The following is a 23,704-nucleotide window of genomic DNA, read 5'->3' on the forward strand; positions in this document are numbered from 1 at the left end:
AATAATTTAGTATAAGCTATCATTCAAGGGTTGTGCTGATAATTCATTTATAGTCTGTTGCCTGGGTTCATAAACCATTCTTCTGTTATAATTTACAGTATCTTTCTGTATTGTATTTTCAAGATTCTAAAGAGAAAATAATTTTTTGCAAACCATAAGGATTTAAAAATAAGGAAAAGTATACTAAGCACCATCATAACTCACACTGGCCAAAATACTCTATACTCAGGAAAAAATGCTTACCTCATATTTTATCAGTATTATTTCAGTATTTTATCAGTATTATTTCATTCAAAGTTAAGGTTGGTGTGTTGTGAATGGCCAATGTTATTCCATTCATGTAGAAAATCTTTGTTTTGCATCCCTTAAAACTGCTTAGCTAAAAAGAAAAAAACAAAAAGAAGCAGAAATAAAAGTGTGTAGAAGTAAACATAATTAGGAGAATTGCATAACTACATTTTGTTGTTTTTATGAAGGTTTGGCTAGAGCAAAGTCTGTTCCTACAAAGACCTACTCCAATGAAGTTGTCACATTATGGTACAGGCCACCTGATGTTCTTCTTGGATCTTCAGAATATTCAACTCAAATTGATATGTGGTATGTTTAGTTTTATAATTTTAATTTTTGCTTCTAGTTAAGTAAAGTATTATACATGTCTGCAAATTCCTGTAGCTCAGTATTATTGTATCACTACTCAGAAGCTTCAGATGACTTCTATAGGGTTACATTTAAAATATGTAGTCAGTGGGGAGTATTGGTCCTACTTTTTGAAGACTAATGAAAGTACCTTAGGCTTCTGCATGGGAGGGGGGTACGAGACATAGCCTTCCTTATGTTTTTGCTGACTAAAATGCCCAGCAGTGATACTGAATATTTGCATCTATTGTGACATGGTTGTATTATATTGATTAAAAATTTACTTCAGATGTCAAGTTTACCAGGCATTCCCTGGCTTTATGTGCATATTTTGCTTAATCTAGGTATTGCAGAGGTTTTGTTCAGTAATTGTCAGCCCTTGGTTTTACTTTTAATCTCTTACAATGTTTGCAACAGAGAAATATGTTTAATGGCAAAGCTGAAAGTTTAAAGAGAGTTTATTTTTCACTAATTTATCTTTCTTTTTTCTTTGTGTTCATAAAGGGGTGTTGGATGCATATTTTTCGAAATGGCTTCAGGAAGACCTCTCTTTCCTGGTTCAACTGTTGAAGATGAATTGCACTTAATTTTTAGACTCCTTGGTAAATTTAATATTTTTAACAGTAACATTACTCTTCTGAAAATGAATTTTTTACTATAAAGGACAAGTCTCCTCTTTAATGAGGGGAAGTTATTTTGCATTACATGTAGCTGAATGAAGATGTATAAACATACTGTTGCTTATTTTGTACACAATTGAATCTGTACAGCAAAACAAATTGACATAAGTTTTTCTCTTCTTTATTTTATGTTACAAGGTCAAATGCTAATTTCCAACCTGTATTTATAATATAATCTGTATGGATTCGGTTTCTTCTTTGAATACAGGGACTCCATGTCAAGAAACATGGCCAGGAATCTCTTCCAATGATGAATTTAGGAACTACAACTTTCCCAAATACAAGCCACAGCCTCTAATCAACCATGCACCAAGGTAATTATGATTCATTATTAAAACTTTTGCACCTGCAGTGGCTACATGCATTTGTACATGTGAATAAGTTTCCATATGTACTTCACTGTTATATGTTAAATTATGTCCTTTAAAAGATCACTCGTCTTTCTGTAAACTGATATTAATAATGGCTTCTGGCTGAGATTAATAATGTGAAATACGCCATCAATGAATATCTGATAGTTTTGCTTGCTACTGTTAAAGAAAATGAGATTCAGTTGCTAATACCTTCCTAAAGGAATATTCATACAGCCAAGTACATATGGCTGTGTCAGGCGATAGAGAAACAATCCAAGGGTTAGGGTATTTTTGTCCATTAATTTGCCATTTATAACTTGTACAAACTATGTATTTACAGCAGGTCTTTGAGATACTGGGATGTCCTGTATCCAGGTACCTTTTACACACACACACACACACACACACACACACACTCCATATGATTTCGTTAATTCTTAATTACATTCTTGTTTTGAGATCAGTATCATTTATGCAATTGACAGCATTTTAACTTTGCCTTTATAAATATTTCCATTGTTTTTTTGTTGTTGTTATTTTTAGGCTAGACTCCGAAGGAATTGAATTGATAGCAAAGTTTCTTCAAGTAAGATGCCTTTTATGTTTTAAAATTCTTTAAATCCATATTTGTGGTTTCTTAATGAGTTATCAAAACCACAAAATCAATCTATACAGAACTGTACAATGGATGATGGGTTAATTATGGGTGGCTGAAAAAGTGACGGATAGATTCCAAAAATTTGGGGACTGATGTCTGAATAGTTTCATTTTTCTCTTCCATGCTTTTATAAAGTAATGTTTAAATCCAGATGGGTAATTCTCACATGGATTGATGGTTAAAGCTGAGCTTAGAAGACTTACACTTGATAAATGTAAAGAATATAAATAATGAGTCAGACTAAAGACTTAGAGAAATTGAATGTATGAGAGAATATTTAGGTAACAAATTACCTTTCCATATAGGTTATGCATATGGCTTTGCATGTACAATTCACTAAGTAATGTCTGTGGCTGTGAATACACTGTTTAGACTCTGTCCCTGAGTTCAGGGAGCAAAATGGATTGCATGTGCAGCATCATAGGAATCTATTTTAGGAGTGAGCTGAGTTCTTAAGTTAGGTTGCTGAAGGGTCTGTTCCAAGTTGTTAGTTCTAAGGCAGGACGTTATAAACTGCCTGCTGTGTAAGACAGTGGGCAGATATTATTCCTGCTTAATTACATCCTGTAACTCAGAAATCCATACCAGCCTGTCCCTGGTTTTTTCACCTGCATATACTGAACAGATAGTATTTGGTGCCCATGCTTGACGATTTTTCTTGCTTGCTCAACAAATTTTCTTGGTGAAGTAAACACTTCCTTGTTGTTGTTGTTTAAAAAATTACAAAGAAAATCTGGCGACCACACTGTTGTGGATTAAGATCATAGTAAGCAGGGCTCCTGATTTTCTCTGTTTAAAAATAAAAAATTATCTGATTAAAACCCCCCAAACCCGCGTTTTAATTTTTTGATTAAACCCCCCAAATCCTCACCAGGACCCCTGCACCAGCCGTGTCACCATGGAGTATAACACTACACTGCCAGCAGCACAAGTAATAGACCATGGGGGGCCATGCTGCCCTCACCTCCTCCAGCTGCTTGTGTGCTGGGCCACAGCTCTACCCAAGAGGGGAAGTGGAACAGGGGCAGCATGGATAGCCTGAGGGTAGCTGTAGCTAGGCCATGGTGGTGGTGTAGAGTCCCAGCCTGAAAATGAAAAAAGTAGTGGCTTGTGGCAGGAGGAAGTGAAGAAAACATGCCCTCTCCCTGCCCCCTCCCCCCCCCCGGTCCATTATTTCTCACTCTGGTGGTGGTGTGGTGTGGCCTTACTCCATGGCAGCACAGTTGGCGAGGGGATCCTGGCAGCGATTGCAGTGGTGGCAGCACTAGCGAGTCTCGCTGCCCTACTCCGCCCTCCCCTGCCAAGTCCCACCCACTAGGCTGCTGAGGCAGCTCAATGCCAGACCAGCCAGGCTGCAGCCCCATGCCCTGCTGTGGGCACACAAATCTGGGGGGTATGTGCCCCCCCCACGCCCCTCTAAGACTTCACCTATGGCACCTGAGCCTTCCCCAGGAGTACACACAGCAGTGGGGAGCCAGCCCCATTCCCCTTCTCTCTCTCTCCCCCCGCCCCCAAGCTGCCGTGGTTCCTCCCTGCTCCCTGACTGGGCCATAGGACTGTGGACTTCCACACCACTCCTGGGCCCTGCACACTGTCCCAGCTAGGCAGCACCCCCAGCCCCATCTGCCCCACTCTCTCCCTCACTATGTGGGATCAGCATGAGTCACCACCACTGCCTCAATCTGCCCCCCCCCCCCCCCCGGTGTGCCACCTATGCCCCACACACACTGACTTGCCTGCAGGCAGTTGGAGGAGTTGGTTTCCACCACGCTGTCTAGGGCTGTATTGCTGGCTGTGTGCATGTGTGCACATGCACGTGGTGCCCTCTGCATCTTTTCAGCTTCTTCCCACTCCCCCCAGCCCCAGGCAGCCCCTTGCAGGCTGGAACTCTGCTAGCCTGCAAGGGGAATCCTGCAGTTCCCTGCGTTTTACTCCTTTAAAAGAGAAAATCCATGTTTTTCTGTGGCAAAGGGAAAACCCAGATCCCTGATAATAAATGTCATACTGGGTCAGACTAGTGGTCCATCCCTGACTTGTCTTCAACAATGGCAAAAATAGATGCTTTAGAGCAAGGGTTTTCGACCTTTTTTAGTCTGTGTACCCAGTGGCTGAATGCCAAGCGGGGGTGGGGGAGGAATAGCATGCGTCCAAATCCCAAGTGGGGGTGGGGGGATGGCACGCAGCTGGACATGGAGCAGGGAGGCGGGGATGGGGTGCTACCGCTTCCCACAAGCAGGGCTGGGGCAAGGCAGGGTGAGGGCAGCGGCGGCCATCATGTGCGAGCTTCCCCGCCCTGCAGAGGGGCGCCACTGCCCTCATCCCACCCCAGCCCTGCTCCTCAGAGGCAGCAGCAGTCCATCCCTGCCCGCTCGTGCATACCCCCTAAGGCCAGTCCAAGTACCCCCAGGGGTACGCATACCCCTGTTTGACAACTCCTGCTTTAGAGGGAGAACATTGAACAACGTACATCTAGAGTAATCTATTCCCTATTCATTACCCTTCCTTCCAACTGTATACCATCATTAGTTTAGAGATGCCAGAGTAATATCTCCAACTGTTCTGTGTAGGATATTGTATGAAATTCCCTTTCACAGAAAGGGATAATGCATCTGGATAAAGCATAATGCCTTCATTTGTAACTTTTAAAAAAATCTCCATGTATAAGAATAGATGTCATCTCACCTCATGACTGATACTGGCATGTGAAATAACCAAATTTCAGTCTTTTAGTTATTGTCACTAGAAAACGTATAAGAAAATTACATTATATTTTTTATGTAATCCATGTCAGGCAGGCAAAAATAAGAGTTGTATAAGGTTTTTAAAATGTCTGTAAGTTCATAATGCTGGCCTCAGTAACATGTTAGAATATGTGAATAAAATTCAGAAAAAGTACCATTTTGGTGGGAATGATCTAATAAAACTGCTTTTTCTTAAGGGTAAGTCACCTGGATGCAAAAAACTATCTAAAAAATACTCCTTTTGTTTTAACAGTATGAATCTAAAAAAAGAATTTCAGCAGAAGAAGCCATGAAACATGCATACTTCAGAAGTCTTGGAACAAGGATACATACTTTACCTGAAAGTAAGAAGAATAAAGTAGCAGTGTACCATCTTGTTGGATAAAAAAAAAATGTTATCATGAACTAGCATGAAGCATGAGCTGTGGTTGAACTCTTAAATATGACAAAAGATCTTTTGCAACAGGACCTTCTTCTTTAAATGGACTGAAAAATGTTCCATCACAAGATGGTTAACTTTCTTAAGCAAAACTCTCAAAGACTCATCTGATACATAAGTGCAGTGGTTTGAATATTTGCACAAGGTGTCGAAGATGCTTTTATTTTTTTAGCAGAGAAGCATCTATTCTAATAAGCAGTTGGACAAAATTCTTTTGACAATAAAAAAAATGTTAAAAAATATGGGTTAGGCTTTCGTGAAATTAATGGAAAATGTAATATGAATTAGCTGAGTGGTTTTGGCTAAATTTTTTTTTTTCAGGGAAGATTCATAACACTGGTGGTGTGGTTCTTCCCCAAGATTTGATGTACCAAATTTCAGTTTGTAACTTTTGGCTAGGGAGATTTGAACCACATCTTGGCCTATGTTGTTTACTTTATATGTGTATATAGGTATATATGTGTGTGTCAGTTATAGGAAAAATTGACAGCACTTCCTCAGAATATTTTATTGCTTATTGTGTGTATAGGTGCACGCACACTTAGTAAAAATACACTAAGTAGTACAGTATTCTGAGGGAGTGTTGTCAGTCTTCCCTAATAAGTGATACTGTTCCTCTCTGAATCATTAACTGGAGCAGGTTTAGCCATGTGAATACAAATTAATCTTGTTTTCTTGTTACAGGTGTCTCAATATTCAGTCTGAAAGAGATTCAACTGCAGAAGGACCCTGGCTTTCGAAATTCCTCTTACCCTGAGACAGGTATAGAAACATGGATATTTTTTTCTCATGTTTGCACTGAACGAGAGCACTATACACCGAAAAGTATTGTGTTAATGATGAATTGGCATGAATGAACATAGGCAAATATCAGGAAATGTCCCACTCCATTTCCTTCCCCCCAGCCCTCCTCAGAGGCCTCGGGGGCCCATAACCACCTTGGCTGCTTGCAGACATTAGAAAAAACAAAACAAAACCATGCTTTACTAAAAGAAGCAGCATGTTATTTTGACCTGGCTCTGCAGCATCCGTTTAAGTTGGGTACTTCAGCGGGGCTTTTTGGCAATTAAATAGCTGATTGAATCAGCTATTAAATAAAAGTGCCCAAAAAGCCTTACTAAAGCATCCAATCTATATAGTTGTTGAGCAAGTGAGTCCAACTAATGCACTGCATCTTCTGGGCATGCGCTGGGCTCAGTGCAGGAGCACACTGAGTTTAAAGTAAAGCGTGATTTTGGGGGGTTTTGTTGCTTTTTCTTTTTTTTTTTTAAATGCCTGCAAGCAGCCCTTAACTACAGACTTCTATCTCCTTCCACCTTGTCATATCTTTACTTATCACTTCCAGATCAGTTTTTATGTTATCTTCCCATTCTTGCCTTGATCTGCCTTATACCCTCCACCTCAGCTTCCAAGATCTGTTTCACATGCCTTCTCTCATTAGTTCTCACAATATGCCCTGCCCACTTGAGTGCAGCTCCGTGCCACTGCCCAGGTCACATCTGCAGCTCACAGGTCACATGTGCAGAACCATTGCATCCTGCCCACTAGTAAAGTACACCCCATCAGCTCTGCACTACTGCATGCCCCTGGCACTGCAGACTGGCCAGAGATCTGTGCTCCTCTGGGCAGTGGCACAGAGCTGCACTCAAGTGGCAGCTCAGAGCTCTGGCCAGTAAGCAGTGCTAGGGGCATGTGGCAGTGCGAAGCCAAAGGCGTATGGTGACACAGCCATGTTTGGGTGGTGGCATGAAGCTGGGGGGCTGCCCCCCCCATAGTCCATGTCTGTGCTGCGAGACTAAATACACAATCTCATCCAGAATCTCAGTATCACAGGAAGATAAGGATAGGGAGTGGCAATGTGGAAAAGGTAGAGAAGTTTAAATATTAAGGAACAATAATCACTGAGGACAATCAAATAGCTGAAGAAATCAAAGTGAGAATTTGTAGCACTGATATATGCCTCTTGCATTTGGATAAAATAATGTCATCAAAGAAAACTGTAAGAAACCTTAAAATCCATCTTTATAGTAAAGTTGCTCAGCTTGTCTTTTATATGGATGAGAATCCTAGATGCGGAAGAAGGCTGCGAGTATTTGAAAACAAAGTGCTATTTGCTCAGGTTGTGCTAAAATCCCTGCAGAGTCAAATCTGGATCTTTCATATCCAGCTTGTTCACGACCCATTTGGTTCACAGCAGGCAGCTGAATTAATCGTGAGCTGTTCATCTGATTGCTGTACCTGCACTGCTTTTCTCATCAGCTGGAGCTCATCAGCAGTCTTGCACAGCTGATTAGAGAAGTAGCACCCTTTGAAATAAAAGCAAAGAGCTGGGGCAGCTTAGTGGTCCTGTACAGCTGTTTGCTGCAGTTAAATATGCTCCCAGCTCATTCACAAATCCTCATGTTAACAGGGGAAAAGAAGCCTAACCCTATGGAGAAACTGGGTTCTGCTGTACATTAGACATACAGAGAAATGTGTTACTAGAGTTAGGCCAGATAGCATGGAAAATGTCTGCAATCCAAAACAGTCAGTATCTGAATGCTGGATGTCTTACCTGATTTTCAGCAGAAGAAACACCAAGCACATCATATCAAAGGACAGTGAATGCTGTGGGCTGCAGCAGCAGCAAAGTGAATCTGTGATTAGGTAAAACAGGAAAGGACGTGTTAAGTGTGTGGACACATGTAACAATTGAACTGTTCCAGTGTGTCACTGATTGGGAACTGGTTTGCAGTTGTCATGGGCCAGGGTGTAGGCACATGTACCACGCACTGGCATTCCAGGTAGAACTGTCACCTATTAGGCACTGAAGTGTTGTGGCTCTGAAATCATAAGATGGGAGCGAACACCCAATCCAGCATGCTTTGTGAGGGGCAAATCGAGGAGGAAAAGTGATTGCACTCATGCTTTGAGGGGTCCCAGTGAGTGGATGGCCTGTGGTTAGGGGCATTTTCACTTTTCTGCTTTGCCTTCTTGTCTAAACATGAATTCAGTAAAGTTCATAACTTCCAGTTGACCAAAATTTGCAGTGTGCTTGCCTGACTTTGGGTAGCTAAGGAATGGAAGAGTGTTTGGGCGCATGGTTTTAGAGGGAGGTGGCGGGACAATGTGGGGCCACAGTTGAGTAAAGAGTGAAGATACTGCTGGTTATTAGGAAGATAGCTTTGATTGAAAAAGGAGTACAGGGGAACACATGATAAATAATGCCAACAAAAGGGGAAAAAAGAGGGCACTATAATTCTGGCCACATACCAAAGTAGCCAGTGTTTGGGGGTGCGGAACAGTGTGGTTTAGGACAGTGTTTCTCAACACCAAGGTTGTGACCCAAAAGTGGATCACAAGAATATGAGAGAGGGTTGCGAACAAACTTTAAAAATGGATAAACAAACTTTACAAAATGGGTTCTCCTGTAAAGGAGAAAAATGGGGGAAACTGTGGCTTTTCCTTTGCAGGCTGGCAGAGTTGCAGCCTGCGAGAGGCTGCTTGGGGCCCCCCATTCCCCACATACACGCCACCCTGCCCCACATACTGGAGGGCTGGGGGTGGAGGCAGTGGGTTGGGAGTGAGGGGCACTGGGTTGGGACTGGTCATTGATGTTTGCAAGTGAGTTCTGGTACAAAAAAGGTTGAGAACTACTGATTTAGGAGAGCTAGACGTTCACAGTAAATCAGTGCAAAAGAGTACTTGATTTTCCTAGTAGACTTTTGAACTCTTTCTCTGTTCTAGGAGTCTTTAAACAGGTTTTGTAGACTTGTAAGACTGGCTGCTTCAGGTTTAAACTGCATTTAAACCAGCTCAGATGTTACATGTGTCCATACTGTATGTAGGTAACTATCCTGATGTAGAAATTTTGGGTGGTATACAGTAAAAATGTGCCTGTTTGTTAACAAACTTAAATCTTCTGTTTCAGGGCATGGGAAGAACAGAAGGCAGAGCATGCTTTTTTAAAGCTGGCGATACAGATTCAAGCCCAAGCCTATCTTTATCAATCAAGGACTCAGATCTGAAGGCAGTTCTTTCTTTTGGTGGACTTGGAATCTGTTTGTCTGCGCTGTTCTCTTCACAGTGGAGTCTTTTTATTTCCAACCTGCAGATTATGTTTTTATATTTGTTGTCACAGTGTGACAATTTTTTGTACAGTTGGTTTTAAGGTCTCCTCTGCCATTAGAGCCAGTAGGTTACAGCTGTTGATGTAACTGTAGCTGCAATTTTTGTGCAGGACTGAGAAACACAGTGCATTATTTATTGCGGAATCATTGCTGCTAAATAACTACTGTCTGTATAGTTAACACAACAGTTCAATGCCTGAAGAAGTTGCAATGGCTTTATAATATGTGAATGCATCTGTTTCTCTTCATAAACTGTTTTACTGCTGCAGTTTTTTGTATTTTTAAACTGCAGTGTTTCCTGGAATGTAAACATAGCTTTGCTTGACTATAGGTGAACCATCTTTAACGCTCTAAGTTCATGGCACTTAATTCCTTATTTAACATTGGAAATACAGTAGTTGAAATATTACGAAGCATATGATGTTTTTCAAAAGCACCTGATGAGAGAGTTGATTCAAACAAGTGAATCGTTAGTTATTATTTGCATTTTAATCTTGTATCTGTTACTGGTAAATTAAAGCACAGAGACTGAATGATCAGTTTTGTCAGAATTCCTCCGATACAAGATATTTGCATATGATTGTGCATCTCTCTCCAGATGCAACAAGGTTTTTTACCTTCTTTTTAATGTAATTAGAAATATGAATAGCAAAAGATCAATCACATGGCATCTCTGTTTTACTTTTGGAACTGAGCTTTGATTTTATTTTATTTTTCTTTACAAAATAACAAGATGACTAATTACAAGAGCATGGGGACCAACGTCGTATTTTCCCCCTCTTGTGGATTTCTCATTACTACATTATTCACTTGAAATCAACTGGAAAGATGCAAGTTCATACTTGATAAGAACTCAGTATACATTACAGACCTTTTGAAAATGGGAACTTAGAGGGTTTTTAAGATCTTAGATGTTATCTGTTTACCAACGATAGTAAACATGTTACTACTATGCTTATGCATCTCAATGAGTATCATAAGTACACCCTTGGTGATGGTAACAGTATTTTTAAGCATTTGTGTTCACCTTTATAAACCTATTTGTTTAGTGCATCTTAAAGAGACTGTAAATCTTTTATTGGTATATTTTGAAATGGTCATGTAAATCTTTGGCTGGTATATCATGAAAATAGTCATAGATAACTTAAATTTTTTCCTGACATTCACTGTAAAACATTCAGGGGTCCTATCATTTCTGTTCAGGAAATCTTGTAGTTTATTGTTATTTAACAGTATTAAGTGAATTTTTGTATATTTCATTTTAACTTTATTTGTGAATAGTGATTGTGGCATGTTTGGGGGTGTTTTATTAATATTTCATGATACTGGTAAATTGAACTGGGACTTTTTTTTATTTTCTGAAAAGAGAGAAGTTCATGTGTTATGGTGAATCTTGGACCACTACTGCTTTTCAGCATTTGTAAGCCGGTTTTACCTTACAGAAACCCTTATAGACCTAACAAAACTGCTGTTATTTCTAACTGACAGACCTGTATTAATATTGTACTTTTGAAAGTATAAATATTATGTGGAATTCCTTGGTTTTGTTTTGAAGTTTATAACAACAAGGCTCTGTGTTAAAATACAAATTTGGTGATCTAGTTTTTCAAGAAGTTACATTTTTTAATCAGCTCTATATGTTGCAGGAGTGACTGATCTCAAATTTGCCCTGTTTCTGACTCATATAACATTGAAGCAGTAGCAGCAGCAAAGACCTGACTTTTGTGCACCTGATACTGTAAGTGTATTAAATTTGGCATGTCCCATGAATGTCAGTAATTGTTGCATCAGAAATCGAGAGCATAATACGTTCTTCTGATGGATGTTGTTTCCACTCGTATCAATGAAATAGCTGCGCCTCTGTCCTAGAGCTAAATTTGCCCTTGGGGAAGAAGTGAAAGATTGATCCTAAAGAATGGTTTAGATTTTTTGTACACACAGTACTGGAACCTGAGCTAGACAACGCGTTGTGACAAACTTTGTGGGTCTGGGAGGGGAACTGAAATGTCAATGTTAAGATGCAGGTACCAAAAAAAATATCTAGTTTTTCATATAAGAAGTAGAGATATAGAGCACAATGCTCATGAATACAATAGAAACTAAGTTTAATATTTTATATTGTGTACTAATTGCAAATATAAGAAGAAAACAAAATGTGGCATTCTTTGATGATTCAAGGGGCTTTCTATGAATATTTTACGAGTAAAATGAGGTACGTATAAAAGTATAGAAAGCTCTTTATAGAAGAGCCAATTGCAGCTCCGTGGTTAAGGATAAGTAGATTTTTCCACTTAAAGAAAGACTCCAACATTTCTGCCAAAGATCTGTGCTTCACTTTCTTTAAGAACAATGAGAGAGGTAGTGGCCATTTTGAAAGAAGGTGGCATTGTCATCTGTCCTGTTGAAGCAAAAGAATTGTTTTATAGAGGGCAGGTTTTGCATAGATTTCTGGGGATAGTCAGCTTAATCTAATCTGAGACCACAAATACCATGTTTACCCAAATCCAAGACAACTTCAGATTTAAGACCGCCCCTAATAATTAGATTCTATATGTGGAAGATTTTAAATGTGTTATAATTTTCTGTCTAATTATTGGAGGGTTGTCTTGAATTCATCCCCTTGTCCCCATTTCCATGCCCCCGGTGCCTGCCACCCTGCAAGGTGGGGGTCTCCCTAGCACTGCCCCCTCACCATGTAGTCTCCTCTACCATACTCCCGTGTCCTCTCCCCTGCTGTTCAAGCCACCCTAGCCTGCCATCACCTCAGCAGCTGCCTGCCCCAAGCTCCTACTTGAATCTAAAGCAATGGTCGAATGGGGAAGAAACCTCTTTGCATTTCAGTATCATAATTCTTTTGTGTTGAATTTTAACTCTGAATTTCTTGGTTGGTTTTGAAATGGTGTCACCATCTTTGTGAAGTAGTATCTTCCTTTAAATTTTTGATAGGTATTCTTGGCCTTACAGTTTTACATAACTTTTTTGTAGAGAAAAAATTCAGGGCTCTATAATTTTAGACACAAGGCTGGATAGATTTGCACCTTTATAAACTAGCTAAATCAGAGATGCATAGCTTAAGCTTTTGTATGCAAAAGGCTTGCTTCATCAGAGGCTGTGATATAAAGTTTTAGCCAACTTAAAAAACTTTAAAAGGTCCAGAACACATCGCTTTAGCACAGTACATAGTCACAGGATTTACTACACCTTCTAGAATCATTTAAGAAAATATTTAGGCTTTCTTGCCTTGATAGCTTTCATAATGGAACCAGTAAAATCTTGGTCTTATTCAGTTTATGTGGAGGGCATGGAAACAAATCTGCAGAGGAACTCTGAACCCTCTCCAATTGTTCTAATGGGATGTTATTTAAATACCCCCATTGTTATCTAAACACTTGGAAAAGTGTTTATCATTTCCTTGTTTCTGGTATTCTCTTGTAGATCCCTGTTGAGAGTACCAGTCTGCTGGACTGAAAAAGAATATGAATGTGCCCATACACCTATACAGTAATGCTATTAGCTTGATTATCACAACCTTAATTTCTCTTTGTTCTCTGAGGGTGCAGTGCCTTCTGGATTTGGAAGGGCGTGGGGTAGCGTTGGGTTTGATTTTTAAGGATAGTAGAGGGGTTGTTTTAGCTATATATGCAATTCTTATGAAGTGAGCATGAAACAATCTGAGCTTAACTGCTGGGAAAAAGCAATTATATTATAGCTAGGAATTGAGAACCCTTGCCTACAAGATGCCATTTCTCTGATTTCTCCTGAAGAAGGCTGGCTGCTTCAGAATGCTTAACCAAGGTTTGTTCTCCTTTTTTTATTGTAATCAACATAAAGTGTTTTTTGGTGTCTTCCAGTGCTTTTCACCCTAACGTAGGAAGTCTGGACTTCATAAGTGGGGCTTTCTAGCATTACTTAGCCAAGCCAGCTTTTTTGGGGAAGTCCTTGTTAAAAGCTTAGTATTTTAATGAAGAAGGTTAATGAAACTGAAGCTTCCCTCCTCATATGGCTCAGGAGTAGGCACCATCATAAGTTAAAGAATACCTTTTCTTCTGGATTCATGTTTATTCGAATATATAGGATATATAGTAGCATCAGAGACAGAGAAGAAGAAAGAATCCTATCTATAATGTGGTAGATCTGTTCATTTCTTTTTGAAGCAAAATGAGGTCGACTTGGTGGCTTCCTCACACGTGTTCTATAACCATGATATCCTGCAATCTTTGTTTATGTCCTTTTTGTAAAAACGGTATGCAATTTGTCGTATGTACCAATTTTCCTCTTATAGTCTCCCTTTTACTACATGCTGCTTCTCAGAAGTTGTCTCAGGCTGGCCTGTGTTCATTGCATGAGAGAGTACAATTTTGCTTTATCTCTTAATTGGTATTCTCTTCGAGCAGACATCTGCCAAATGGGATTTTCTCTCTTTTATCTCTTATCATTCATCAATGCATTCCAGCTTTAGAAGTGTTCTCTCCATCTGAAAGCACGGCACTCTGTATCTCCTATAGAGCAGGCCTGGAATCCACGAAAGAAAATATACATATGTGCACAACTGTCTCCTGGCTGAGATTCCCAGGTGCTTGTTGCCATTGTGGTGGATATTCCTTCCACTGGTATATCAGTTAAAAAGTAAAATGAAACTATCTCCTAATCCTGGACCCAAAATAGCCTATAAAAGAAAGCAAAGTTCCTTAGTTTAAAAACAAAACTACTTTTGCTCCTGAAGTTGGAATACGTGTGTAAACTTAAATAAAAACCGTGCTTCCAGTCCATCAACTTTGCTAATAAAATCAAAGGGAAGGAACTTCAAGCTGGTTTCCTTTTTGATGGGAACAACACTGCCTGCTAGAAGTAATCTTGGAACCACCCACTGTGACCTTTCATGGAAATATTGACACTTCCGAGCATTTATTTGTTAAAGTTTATTTGTTTTTATTTATTTAAAGTAGTTAATAACATTCAACAGAAATTCAGAATTTTTCGTAAAGCACAAAGAGGTAACAGCTAATAGGTTAGACAAGTGTGAAACTATACTCCAAAAAATAACCTGTTTGGGAAGTGTACATGACTTGATGTCCTTTCAGAGAAGGTTGGTGGTGTCGGGTCATTAGTAAATCCAGTATCTGTGAGGAAATGCAATCTTAAAAGAATCTGGATTTCTTTTTCTTTCACAGGGATCTGTTCTGGTTTGTGACATGAGTCAGTAACAGTACAGCTCCTCTCCCAGTCTTACTTGTCTTTTTTGCTGTTTGGAATTTAAGAGCACTTTTAATACTCATCTGTGTTATGTTCCATCTATTACTTTCAGTGAGTATCTTTACTATATAAACTAGAAAGGAGATGTATCTTCTTCACTGATGCTTAAATCTCCCCTGAGCTATGCCAGAAAAAAATCAGAAATAATTCCATTGAAGAAGGTGGTTACATTAGTGTACAGTAAGGAAAGAATTGATTCCAGTATTTCCAGAACATAGAGATTGTGTATTTATAATTTAAAAGTCCTTTGTACTTGAGACCACGTGTATTTAAAAAAAGAACATGTTAAATGTACAAGAATTTGACCTGCAAGCTCTTGTCCACTGCTTCCACTTGGATTATTCATGTGTCTGACCCAGCAATCCAGGCTGGTAGTTGTGTGACCATCTTTGTCCCATTATCTGGAGATTTTGCATGAGACACTCCTCCTTGTCATGGTCCATCATTGAAGCACATCTCCCTTTCTGGCTATACATGTAGAAGAGCATGATAAGATTTTTCTCTTTCACCTACTCTTAGAGCTTTGCTCATATCACTGGTGCTAGTGCAGGTTTTATCCATTTAATTAGACTACTTGAACCTGAAGAGTGTCTTCTGATTGCATAGTCAAGGATCCTAAGGAAAATGCCTACTTGCTTTTTTATGAATAAATATCCCCAAAAAGGCTCTCAACAATCACAACTGCATTAATAAAATGTTTATTTAGCACCTTTCAACGTGAAGGATCCAAAAGCACATTACATTTAACTACACACATCATCACTGAATTGCATCCAGGCAAATAATCAGCACAAAACTCACTGCATAAAACTCAAGAGTTAGGAGTTTTGGCTAGTTGCAAGGGGCAAACCCCCCAGTATTTTGCATTAAAAAAGTGTTATGGGCTTTTTAATGACCAGATGTAGCTGACAAGATCCTGACTTTAAGGTCTCATGTGAAAGATCCACATGGTAAACTCTCACAACCTAATTTATCTACCTCAGATGACTGAATGTTTGCATCAGCCCTGCCAAGATTGGAGTCGGTGGTGCCAGAGTGTCTAGCCTAGTTCTGACCTGACATTTAGATGACTAAACCATCACCTAAAGCCAGAGGGCATACTTAATAAAGTAATATTTTGGTTGCATGTAGATAGCAATACAGCGTTATTTATGAATCCACTGTTCTCAAAGACTTTAGATATTTGTATATGTACAGGTCTATGTATACAATAGGTCTCTTCACAAGCACCAGAAGTTAATTTAACATTCTGCAATTTCTGTTGAGGGAAAACTTGACTGACAGAGCTAAGCAGCTGGAATATTCTTCTGAGTGAAGTGGTAGAAGGCACTTGGCAAAAGTGAACACCATAGGAAACAATCCTGCATCAGCCACAAGGATGGAGGCTGCCTAAGGTCTTACCAGCTATCATTGCTACAATTCATAAGAAATAATAAATACTGCATAAGGCCTCCTTGTCTGCAGACCAGCTTTCAAAAATTTGGAATGTTTTATGAACACGTAAAGCCCAATTCCTCGCTAATGTACCTGCAGTGATTTCAGTGGAGTTACACTAGGGAGGAACTTGGGGCAGCATTGTGTCAATATGGCTTAGTTACTGCTAAACGCATTTCCTGGATATAAAATTTATTATGGTCTCTCAATTCAGCAAAGAAAATTTATAAGGCTATTTTTATACAAATTGAAAGCACTTAATACAAAGTTACATGAATATACTGTGTCGTATGGCCTATCTGTGGAAAAAATACTGAAATACTACCATAGGGTGGTTGTTCAATACTAGTTTCATCTTTCAACTTTTTATCTTAATACTAGAAAATATATAAATCATTTACATAACATTATGCAAAAAGAAGGCACAGCCGGTTATAGTTTACACAAGCACAATACATAATATGCAGAAAAAAGGGATTAAAAAAGCTTCACATCCTTATTAGATATATTGTTGAAATCCATTAAAAGTACTTCATCAACAACAGTGTTCAACACTTGAGAGCTAGGATATAAAAAAAATTATAATTCATTTAATGCAAAACAGATTTTTATATATATATATATATATATATATATATATATATATATAAAAATCATTGCTTAAAAATGCTAACATAAAGTAGATGATCCATGTAATGAAAAGTGCAAACCAACCAATGTAATTGAGGGTTTCACAATGTCCTTCTCATGACACAGGAAAAAATAACCCATGGGAATGAATGTGTTAAAACAGTTAATGTGTCCTTAAAACATGAGGAGACATCATCAGGACTTGTGAGCAGTTGGAGAAAGCAGTACTGGAGAAGAGCCCCCATCCAAACTGGGGATTGGCACCGGTATGTGACCATTCAGGAGAGTTGGAAACTGCAAGAAGGCAAAAGATAAAATGTGTTTATTTCAAAGCATTAGCCCCAGTCCAGTACCTGTTAAATACTGACCGTTCCACATGGTGTCAGCTTTGCAAAGGTTGGTTCATAGATAAGAAGACAGGCACTAATGTTCTACTTCAAATAGTAAGAGTAAAACGTATTACTGAAAGACTGAAAACAGCAGGTTTTATAATGTCCAAAGAAGAAGAATATAGTTGACTACAATGAATAAGTAATTCACATAAGATAACTATCATCATCTATAGAGCACTGTCTGTCAGCTATCAGGGACATAGGATTATAAAACACTAGCCAACTGCCTGTCAGGAATGACGGGGGGGGGGGGGGGGAGGCGGAGGTTGGTGGAGGCGGAGCACTGCCACCCAGTGCCCTGTGGTGTCACCATTCTGTGTCTGGGCCCCATGTGTCTCCTCCCCCACCGGCTCCCAGCTTGCATGCAGCAGCAGCCGCTGACACCCAGTACCCCGCACTGCCATCAGTCCATGTCATAGTTTCATAGTTCGTAGGGTCGGAAGGGACCTGAGCAGATCATCAAATCCGACCCCCTGCCATGGCAGGAAAGAGTACTGGCGTCAAACGACCCCAACAAGGTGTTAGTCTAACCTCCTCTTAAAGACCCCCAGGGTAGGAGCGAGCACCACTTAGCTTGGAAGTTGGTTCCAGATCCTAGCCGCCCTGACAGTGCAGTAGCGCCTCCTGATATCTAGCCTGAATCTACTCTTTGCCAGCTTGTGACCGTTATTTCTAGTCACTCCTGGTAGTGCTCGGGGGAACAGGGACTCTCCCAATGCCTGCTGGTCTCCCCTGACTAGTTTGGAACAGGTCACTAGATGCCCCCTCAGCCTTCTCTTGTGGAGGCTGAACAGGTTCAGGTCCCTTACCCTCGCCTCGTAAGGCCTGCCCTGCTGCCCCCTGATCATGCGGGTGGCCCTCCTCTGGACCCTCTCAATGCTGTCCACATCCCTCCTGAAGTGCAGTGCCCAGAACTGGATGCAGTATTCCAACTGCGGGCTGACCAATGCTGCATAGAGGGGGAGGATCACCTCCTTGGCTGCTGGTTCTTCCTCCCCAAGTGCAGTACCTTGCACTAGGCAGTGTTGAAACCCATCCTGTACTCATCCGCCCACCCCTGTAATCTGTCTAGGTCCAACTGCAGCCTATTCTTCCCTTCTAGCATGCCCACTTCTCCCCACATCGTAGTGTCATCTGCAAATTTGAATAGGGTGCTTTTACCCCCTCGTCCAAGTCGCTGATGAAGATGTTGAACAGCGCGGGTCCAAGGACCAAGTCCTGGGGGACCCTACTGCCCACATCCCTCCAGGTCGAAAATGACCCATCCACCACCACTCTCTGGTTGCGGCCCTCCAGCCAGTTAGCGACCCATTTGACTGTGTAGGTGTCGATGCCACAATCACCTAGTTTTTTAATGAGAATGGGGTGGGAGACAGATTCAAAGATTCATAGATTCATAGATGTTAGGGTCGGAAGGGACCTCAATAGATCATCGAGTCCGACCCCCTGCAGAAGCAGGAAAGAGTGCTGGGTCTAGATGACCCCAGCTAGATACTCATCTAACCTCCTCTTGAAGACCCCCAGGGTAGGGGAGAGCACCACCTCCCTTGGGAGCCCGTTCCAGACCTTGGCCACTCGAACTGTGAAGAAGTTCTTCCTAATGTCCAATCTAAATCTGCTCTCTGCTAGCTTGTGGCCATTGTTTCTTGTGACCCCCGGGGGCGCCTTGGTGAATAAATACTCACCAATTCCCTTCTGTGCCCCCGTGATGAACTTAAAGGCAGCCACAAGGTCGCCTCTCAACCTTCTCTTGCGGAGGCTGAAAAGGTCCAGTTTCTCTAGTCTCTCCTCGTAGGGCTTGGTCTGCAGGCCCTTGACCATACGAGTTGCCCTTCTCTGGACCCTCTCCAGGTTATCCGCATCCTTCTTGAAGTGTGGCGCCCAGAATTGCACGCAGTACTCCAACTGCGGTCTGACCAACGCCCGATAGAGGGGAAGTATCACCTCCCTGGACCTATTCGTCATGCATCTGCTGATGCACGATAAAGTGCCATTGGCTTTTCTGATGGCTTCGTCACACTGCCGGCTCATGTTCATCTTGGAGTCCACTAGGACTCCAAGATCCCTTTCCACCTCTGTGCCACCCAGCAGGTCATTCCCTAGGCTGTAGGTGTGCTGGACATTTTTCCTCCCTAGGTGCAGCACTTTGCATTTCTCCTTGTTGAACTGCATCCTGTTGTTTTCTGCCCACTTGTCCAACCTATCCAGGTCTGCTTGCAGCTGTTCCCTGCCCTCCGGCGTGTCCACTTCTCCCCATAGCTTTGTGTCATCTGCAAACTTGGATAGAGTACATTTCACTCCCTCGTCCAAGTCACTGATGAAGACATTAAAGAGTATCGGTCCAAGGACCAAGCCCTGCGGGACCCCACTGCCCATACCCTTCCAGGTTGAGACCGACCCATCCACCACAACTCTCTGGGTGCGACCCTCTAGCCAATTCGCCACCCACCGGACTGTGCAGTCATCCACATCACAGCCTCTTAACTTGTTCACCAGTATGGGGTGGGATACCGTATCGAAGGCCTTCCTGAAGTCTAAGTATACGACATCCACCCCTCCTCCTGTGTCCAGGCGTTTCGTAACCTGGTCATAGAAGGAGACTAGATTGGTCAGGCACGATCTGCCCGCCACAAACCCGTGCTGGTTTCTCCTCAGCATAATTTGCCCTGCCGGGCTCTCACAAATGTGAGTCTTGATAATTTTTTCAAAGACTTTACCAAGGATGGAGGTGAGACTGACTGGCCTATAGTTGCCTGGGTCCTCCTTCCTCCCCTTCTTGAAAATGGGGACCACGTTAGCCCTTTTCCAATCCTCTGGGACTTGGCCCGTGCGCCATGAGCGTTCGAATATTCCCGCCAGTGGCTCTGCAATGATGTCGGCCAGTGCCTTCAGCACCCTCGGATGGAGCCCATCCGGGCCTGCTGACTTAAAGGCATCCAGTTCTTCCAAGTGACTCCGCACCACCTCAGGATCTACGTATGGAAGTCTGGCACCTTGCTGCTGCCTCTCTACAACCCCAGTGAGAGACTTGTCTTGCCCCTCGCTTAGGAACACTGAGGCAAAGAACTCATTGAGTTCAGCCTTGTCCCCCCTGTCTGTCACCAATTGTTTCTGCCCATTTAGCAGAGGTCCTATTCCTCCCTGGGCCTTCCTTTTACTCCCTATATATCTAAAAAACAATTTCTTGTTGTCTTTTACTTGGGTTGCCATCCTCAGCTCCATGGTAGCTTTGGCCTGCCTAACTGCCTCCCTACAAGCACGAGCAGAGGAGGTATATTCATCTTTAGTGATCTCACCCTGTTTCCACTTTTTATGTGCTCCCCTTTTGGCCCTTAGGCTGCCCTGGATTTCTCTGGTCAGCCATGGAAGCCTCCTGGCCCCTTTCCCTTTTTTGCCTCGCTCGGGGATCGTCTTGCTTTGTGCCCGAAGGATTGTTTCCTTAAGGCACAGCCACCCTTCTTGGGCTCCCATCCCTTCAAAACTCCTACTCTGCAGTGCGTCCTTGACTAATCGCCTGAGTGCATTGAGATCAGCTTTCCTAAAGTCTAGCACTTTCACCCTACTAGTTACCTTACCCACTCGCTGTCTTATGTTGAATTCTATTATTAGGTGATCACTGTCTCCCAAATGGCTACCGATCTGGAGGTCCCCTATCATGTCATCCCGTTGCCAATACCAGATCCAGTATGGCATTCCCCCTAGTGGGACCATGCACCTCCTGTGTCAGGTGGAGGTCCTGTACACAGGTTAGAAACCTGCGTGAGTGATGGGACCTTGCTGTCTGCGTCTCCCAGCAGATGTCCGGGTAGTTTAGGTCCCCCATGACTACCGCCTCTTTAGCTTTTATGGTCTCCGAGAGTTGCCTCAGGAGTCCCGCATCTATTTCTTCCCCTTGGTGTGGGGATCTGTAGCAGACCCCTACCACCAAATCCCTTTCTCCTTGCCCCTCATGTAGCCTAACCCACAATCCTTCTACTTCCTCAACCTCGGATTCTGTCTTGATGAGGGTTGATGTATATTGCTCACTGACATAAAGTGCAACCCCCCCCCCCTTTCTTCCCCGACCTGTCCTTTCTGTACAATCTATAGCCCTCAATATGTACCGCCCAGTCATGGGATGAATCCCACCAGGTCTCTGTTAGCCCCACTAAGTCATAGGTGTTTAGTGCAAGCAGGAGCGCTAGTTCATCCTGTTTGTTCCCCATGCTCCTAGCATTAGTATATAGGCACTTGAAGTGTCGAAGGCCTTCCTGAAGTCCAGAAAGACTACGTCCACTGCTACCCTTGCGTCTGAGGATTTTGTGACCTGGTCACAGAAGGCTTCCAGGTTGGTCTGACAGGACCTGCCTCTAATGAACCCACGTTGGTTGCCCCTAAGCATAACCTCCCCTGCTGGCTCCTCGTGGACATGCGCCAGGATAATTCTCTCCAAAAGCTTACCCAGGATCGAGGTAAGACTAACTGGCCTATAGTTTCCTGGGTCCTCCTTCCTCCCTTTTTTGAAAGTGGGAACCATAATTGCCCTTTTCCAGTCCTCTGGCACTATACCAGAGCACCACAAGTGCTCGTAAAGCCATGCCAGGGGTCCCGCAATGACCTCTGCTAATTCCCTCAGCACTCTGGGGTGGAGGTCGTCAGGACCAGCTGATTTAAATACGTCCAGTCCCTCCAAAAGTTCCCTGACTAGATCCTCACTGACCCTAGGCCTGGGTGCGCCTCCCCTGGTGCCTGAGGGGGTCCTGGCGGGCGGGCTGATCTGGTCCCTGCTCAGGAAAATGGAGGCAAAGAAATCGTTAAATAGGTTAACCTAATATGTCCAGCTGCATCCAACATCCCTCTAGTCTCCGACTCCCCTCCCTCTGCTGCTGCTACTGGAAATTTCCCTATTTCCCGTCTCGCTCCCCTCTTCCTCTCCCTTGCTCCCCTCTTCCCTGCTACCTGCCCCTCTCTGCCAGGGGAAGGGCAGGGATGGAGCACCACTACCCCTATTTTGCACCACCGCCACTTGCCAGGAGTCGGGGGGTAAAGCTTGTCCTGCTGTCCCCAGCACCCCAGCTGCCTCTCAGAATAGGGGGGAGTGGGGAAGCTTGCCCCACCATCCCCTGCATCCCCCTCAGCCAGCACCCTGTGCCACTGCCGCCTCCAAGGAGCAGGGCCGAGGGAGAGGGGGGTCAAGGGGCAGGTGCGGCGCTGACCTAGCCCCCTCTCCCCCTCTCCATCCCCGCCATCATGGTGGCATGCTGCCGCCAACATCTGTCCAGAATGTACTCTGATTGCCTGCCGAGACAATCAACCAGAGTATGAATAAAGTGTTACGGACAGACTGACAAAGGCTTTTATAATATTTGAATTCTTTAAGACTGTATTTGTCAACCTGTGGGTCGCAAGAATATATGAAAGGGTTGCAAACAAACTTAAAAAACGGATTCTCCTTTAAAAGAGAAAAATGTGGGAAACCATGGCTCTTCCCTTGCAGGCTGGCAAAGTTCCAGCAAGCAAAGTAATGTGCCCTCTCTGCTGCATGTAGAGCTATGTTATAGGTGAAAGGATGTGCCCAGAGCCCCAGTGAGGACATGGATGAGGACACAAGTGTTTGATTGCCATAGTTCCAGCTCTCTGACTGCTGTATAACATAGCCACCCTCCCTGCCATTCTCTAGGGGTTCAGAGCTGAGGTGTCTATGACAGAGTTCCAGCCTGCAAGAGGCTGCTTGGGGCCTCCCATGCCACACACCCCCCCAACCTGCCCCACACACTGCAGGGCTGGGGGTGGAGGCAGCAGGTTGGGAGTGAAGGGCACCAAGTTGGGACTGGTCATTGATGTTTACAAATGGGTTTTGGTATAAAAGACCTTGAGAACCACAGCTTTAATACACTAATTAGTAGTTCTGCATTTTAATTTCTCTTCAAGAAATAAGCAGTAAAGATCCTTAAGAAACTGAAAGTTTAAGCTCAAGGTGTTTCAGTTATAATAGAACAATGCAAGTCATCAGCAGCTCGAGTTGTCTGCAGATGCTAATAAATCCACTGCCATGATTCCCCACCTTTTTAAGTAGGGGTTGGACCACTGGAACTGGCAAATTAAAATTTCTCAAAACATAACGCTTGTGGTAGACTGAAGGGGGCTAGAGACTAAAATGTAGGCTGCTGTTACCTGCATAACTGATGCTTTGCACTGCTACTCTGTAGATGTGACCTAACTTACCTTGTTTGCCACCATTGTCTAGAGGCCTGAGCACTCTTCCTGGTGCTTTTTACCCTTAAAATGTGCTCTGCTTATACATATTTTACAACACCCTGTGACACGTGAAAGTCCTATTATTTTATGGATGAGAAATTTGGGTTCAGAGGGATTAAGCAACTTGCACCAAAATGGACAT

At 42.6% G+C, this 23,704-nt stretch overlaps 2 protein-coding genes across 3 annotated transcripts in view; one reads left to right on the forward strand and one right to left on the reverse strand.

Annotated features, from left to right (window-relative positions):
• Positions 1–11,217, forward strand: part of CDK17 (cyclin dependent kinase 17) — a 161,704-nt gene extending 150,487 nt beyond the window's left edge. For both annotated transcript variants that reach the window (XM_006275444.4, XM_059726342.1), the window contains exons 11-17: positions 477–597; positions 1,141–1,238; positions 1,525–1,630; positions 2,213–2,255; positions 5,322–5,412; positions 6,192–6,269; positions 9,418–11,217. In XM_006275444.4, the coding sequence (XP_006275506.1) occupies positions 477–597; positions 1,141–1,238; positions 1,525–1,630; positions 2,213–2,255; positions 5,322–5,412; positions 6,192–6,269; positions 9,418–9,455 (575 nt within the window). In that variant the 3' untranslated portion in view covers positions 9,456–11,217. The remainder of the gene's footprint in view (positions 1–476; positions 598–1,140; positions 1,239–1,524; positions 1,631–2,212; positions 2,256–5,321; positions 5,413–6,191; positions 6,270–9,417) is intronic.
• Positions 11,218–15,551: 4,334 nt separating this feature from the next.
• The window catches only part of ELK3 (ETS transcription factor ELK3), a 53,685-nt gene continuing 45,532 nt past the window's right edge, over positions 15,552–23,704 (reverse strand). The window contains exon 5 of the mRNA XM_006275445.4: positions 15,552–17,227. Coding sequence (XP_006275507.1) covers positions 17,129–17,227 — 99 coding nt within the window. The 3' untranslated portion in view covers positions 15,552–17,128. The remainder of the gene's footprint in view (positions 17,228–23,704) is intronic.

Source organism: Alligator mississippiensis, chromosome 4 (genome assembly GCF_030867095.1).
Source record: "Alligator mississippiensis isolate rAllMis1 chromosome 4, rAllMis1, whole genome shotgun sequence".
Lineage (NCBI taxonomy): Eukaryota > Metazoa > Chordata > Crocodylia > Alligatoridae > Alligator > Alligator mississippiensis.